Below are 4,337 nucleotides of genomic sequence, written 5' to 3' on the forward strand. Positions count from 1 at the left end.
TATATATATATATATATATCGTTTCCCCCCACCATTCTTTGTCTCTTTCAAGCTTTGTAACATCCAGTCTTACATCCTAAGTATGATCAATCATGTGGCACTCAAAAAATGTTCTGACTCTTAGGAACATGTAATGGGTGTTATAAAAACATTCGGACAAGTGGGCAGTTTAGCTGCAATCCACTGAGAGATATTTTACAGACTGGGTCAGTCTGGCCCCTGACTACTTACAAACACACATGCTCACCGACAAAACACAACATGCTCACCGACAAACACACATAGGATTGTCTCTTTGCCTGCTCCATGGGGATGACCACATCCACACATGCACACACAGGAAACTGGATCTGGCTACTTCATAACATCAATAATTAAAAAGAGAACAACAATTGTTCCCTTGGGTCAGAGAGGAGGATAGAGAATTGTAGGAACTATGTATGCAGACAGTAGTTGGGAGTCAGTCAATTTTGTTTCAGGAAATTTTGTCAGGAGAAAGTTTTGAACCCTTTGAAAATACGGTATGCATAAATTTGTGGGCAAATGTGATCTGATCTTCATCAAAGTCATAACTAAAACCTTAAACTAATACCACTGAAAAGTTCCCGAAGAACTTTCACAAGTCCTTTTATTTTTTTAATTCTGGCGATACTAACAATAACTACCAAGAGACTTTATATTCTCACTTGAACTACTGAATGGATGCCAGAAAGATCAAGACACTGCTGTGGTGCCATTTTATGCCAGATGTGGAAGACAGTCTGTCTTATTTAAAATGTTCCATATTCTTATACTGCCTCAGCCAGACGCATGCAGGTGCAAAGCTAATCTAAACAATGTTTTGGTGTCTTTCAATGTGTGACACAATGGTCTTACTTGGTTTCTACTGCTAAGTGTGCAAGGGTGCAGATAGGAAGATGCAGAGCTTGGACAATGATAACAACAACACAACTGCCTAGCTCAAATCACCTACTGTATCTACTTACGTGCCAAAGAGGCCTAATCTACTAATCTAGCAACACACCAAATTTGTTTTTTTGAACCCCTGAGCCCATTGAATTCTCCTGGTGTTGACTTGGATCAGGAGTCAGCCAAGCGAGAGTCCAATTATGTGACGATATTAGAGATGTTGTTGACAAGCTTTCTGTATGATCAATAAAACATGAACAAAAATGGATGTCATTAGAGAGTGCGATAGTCACCCCCCCCCAAAAAAAAAAAAACACAAAGCAAAACAAAACAAAAAACATTGCTGTGTTTGAAGTTTGGATGTTCCACAGTGCTTTTGGAACACGATTGTGTGATGGATGAAACCATAATTGAGTTATTTGGAACACAATACTGGCGGTCCAGTGGTTAGTGCGTCAACCTCACAGGGCAGAGGTCGTGGAATCGATCCCGGCTCCGACCTTCCTGTGTGGAGTTGGCATGTTCTCTCTGTGCCTACGTGGGTTTTCTCCGGGTCCTCCGGTTTCCTCCCACATTCCGAAAGCATGCATGGCAGGCTAACACTCTATATTGTCCCGAGGTGTGAGGGTGCGCCCAGATGGTTGTTCGTCTCTGTGTGCTCTGCGATTGGCTGGCAACCGGTTCAGGGTGTCCCCCGCCTACTGCCGGAAGATGACTGGGATGGGCTCCAGCATGTCCTGCGACCCTTGTGAGGATAAAGCGGATTGGAAAATGGATGGATGGATGGATGGATGGATGGATGGATGGATGGATGGATGGATGGATGGATGGAAGAGTCGCAGCTGTGCCAGAGTCTATCCCAGCTGTCTTTGGGCAGTAGGCAGGGTACACCCTGAACTAGTTTGTTTGTTTGTTTGTTTATTGAACATATATAAAACATACAATAACAGATGACAAAATGCAAACAAAAATTATGAAAGGAAAATAAAAGTAAGTAATACAAACATCATCTCAGTTATATGTTCAAAGGAGTAGGGAGAAGTATACAACTTATCTAGTCCTACCCCTTGTTGTGCAATAATGTATATTGATCATTTCCAATACCAAAGGAAAGGAAGAAATCTACATTTCATCAAATACTTTTACCCTTTGTGTACTATACTTATCTATTGATACACCTTTCGGTTTGTATATATATATATATAATTGTTCTTTCTACTTTTTATGTCAAATGACTCATTCATTATATATACTGCATTTCTTGAATACATTCAATAAGTTGTTCAAAATCCAGAACAAGAACAAACCATAGTATGACTATATTTTATACGTACCAGTATGTAAAATGTATCTTTTTTTTTTTTTACATAAAAAAGCAACATAGTTGCTAGCTAATCGCACAGTTCACCATTAGATGGCACTAAATTCTACACACTGTACCTTTAATCTGATTATTTTCTGTAGTTTGACCATATTTTTTGGCTAAGCATTAGAAATAAAATAACAGTACAATGAGCATATTCAGTAAAATGACGAACAATTGAATCATTCATTCTAGTACGTAGCTCCTATGGTGACATGGAAAAAAAAAACAACTGCATTCCCTCGCAAAGATTGTGAGATATCAACAACAAAGATGGAGCGTTGTCACCCATTGGCGAGTTGAATTGAATTTTATTTTGAAATTGGTATGAAACACAATTAAATCTGTTCTTGATCTTAAATACAGTTTCCAAATAAGTGAAAGACATCTGAAGCGAGCGTATTAGAGCCTACAGTCACCAAACTGACACCAAAGTACATAAACGTGCATTTAAAAAAATGCATCCCCTTTGCAGAAAAAAAAAGGTTTCCATTATCTCGCAATCCTTGCAAAGTTTTTATTTTTGTTGTTTTTTTTTTTTTTTTGCATATATTTGTTCAGTATAGCATTGAAATGTCTATTCTGTCCACACACCAATTTAGCATTATTTTCCCTATAATGGTTCTTTTCAAATTGAAGACTAAATACAAATTGATTATTTCAGGGATGTACCCAGGGAGCCAAAGCAAGCATCATGAGTCATCAGACAGCCTTTCATCTGATCACATTGGGCAGGATGATGAGGAGTGGCTCTCTCAGGTAAGGCCCCTGTCTTTGCTAACTGAGCTGTGACATTGTGACACAATCAAGCAGACATAATCTCCATCATTCACCCAGAGCTTCCTTGTTCTCATCCCATTGCTCTGTCTTCTATAAATATTTTACGTGAATTTTATTGCATGCTTGAGCACATTTGCCATTCTGTCTTTGTCTTATGTGATTTGTTTTCAGAGGCCATCAATTTTGAATTACACAACACTTTGTTCCAGTAAACGTTTCATACAATAAATCCAGTTGTGGCATGGCTGAAGTTGATATGTAAACATGATCCAATTGTAAGTCTTTTGTTTACAAAAACTAGGCCAATTAAACAGTTGTGTGCGGCAAAAATGTCAGAATAAGGTGTTTTTGTTAAAATGGTCGTTCTCAGCACCTTGATTATCGCCATTTTTTTGATATTTTATCCAACTCACTGAAAAAAAATGATGGCAAAGAGTTTGTGTTCAGGCAACCAAAACTTTGATCGCGCACTACTTTTTGCCCCCGCCCATCTCCCACTCCCACATACAATTGGGGCTGCTTCTCTAGTCATTTGTAGGGACAAATGACTGGGGAAGCAGCCCCAATTGTATGTTTCACTTTCATCTATGAAAATTCTGAAGCATATATAACAGCCTTAGACCAACTCAAAATTAACTTGGAGCCTTACAATAAACAGCAAATCTGTTATTTTGAATTTACTTGCAAACTTGGCCACATTTTAGTTCATGAAAGAGGACATAGTTGAATAAACCCCTCATACAGATGTAATCAGATTGACTTAAAATTTTGGGTGTCTCATCTGATATGATATTGAAGATGAAGAGCCTATCCCAGCTTTCTTCGGGCAGTTGGCAGGATACACCCTGAACTGTTTCCCAGCAAATAACAGGGCACACATAAGCCCTGTTCACACGGCACACATTTGGTCCGACGCTGCACCAAAATATTTTGTTGCGATATATTTTACACCGGAGCAAATTTTGTGGAGCGGTCACACGTGCAAAGCCGCTGAGCATGACAGCTCCGACGCAGCGTCGGAGCAGCTCCACTTGCGGTCACACGTGCAGTGTCTGCTGCGGACCAAAACGACAGGAATGCGGAAGTAAAACAGGTTCGGGTCGGGTCGGGCTTCTCTCTCGCGGACTTTTATTTATTTTTCTTTTAATAAATATTATGGCGGACACTATTCTGTCCTTGTTCAGAATAGATCCACTTGTTGGCAGTCGTGGAATAAAGACGTGTTTACAGTCAATCGTGTGTGCTCCTTATGACTGCCACAATATATGTTTTAAAAAATGTATAC

At 39.3% G+C, this 4,337-nt stretch overlaps 1 protein-coding gene across 5 annotated transcripts in view; it reads left to right on the forward strand.

Moving 5' to 3' along the window:
* Window positions 1-4,337, forward strand: part of bcas3 (BCAS3 microtubule associated cell migration factor) — a 342,517-nt gene that overhangs the window by 101,544 nt on the left and 236,636 nt on the right. For all 5 annotated transcript variants that reach the window (XM_019883291.1, XM_019883294.1, XM_019883295.1 and 2 more), the window contains exon 14: window positions 2,937-3,031. In XM_019883291.1, coding sequence (XP_019738850.1) covers window positions 2,937-3,031 — 95 coding nt within the window. The remainder of the gene's footprint in view (window positions 1-2,936; window positions 3,032-4,337) is intronic.

This window comes from Hippocampus comes, unplaced genomic scaffold, assembly GCF_001891065.2.
Source record: "Hippocampus comes isolate QL1 unplaced genomic scaffold, H_comes_QL1_v1.1 scaffold291, whole genome shotgun sequence".
NCBI classification, from domain to species: Eukaryota; Metazoa; Chordata; class Actinopteri; order Syngnathiformes; family Syngnathidae; genus Hippocampus; species Hippocampus comes.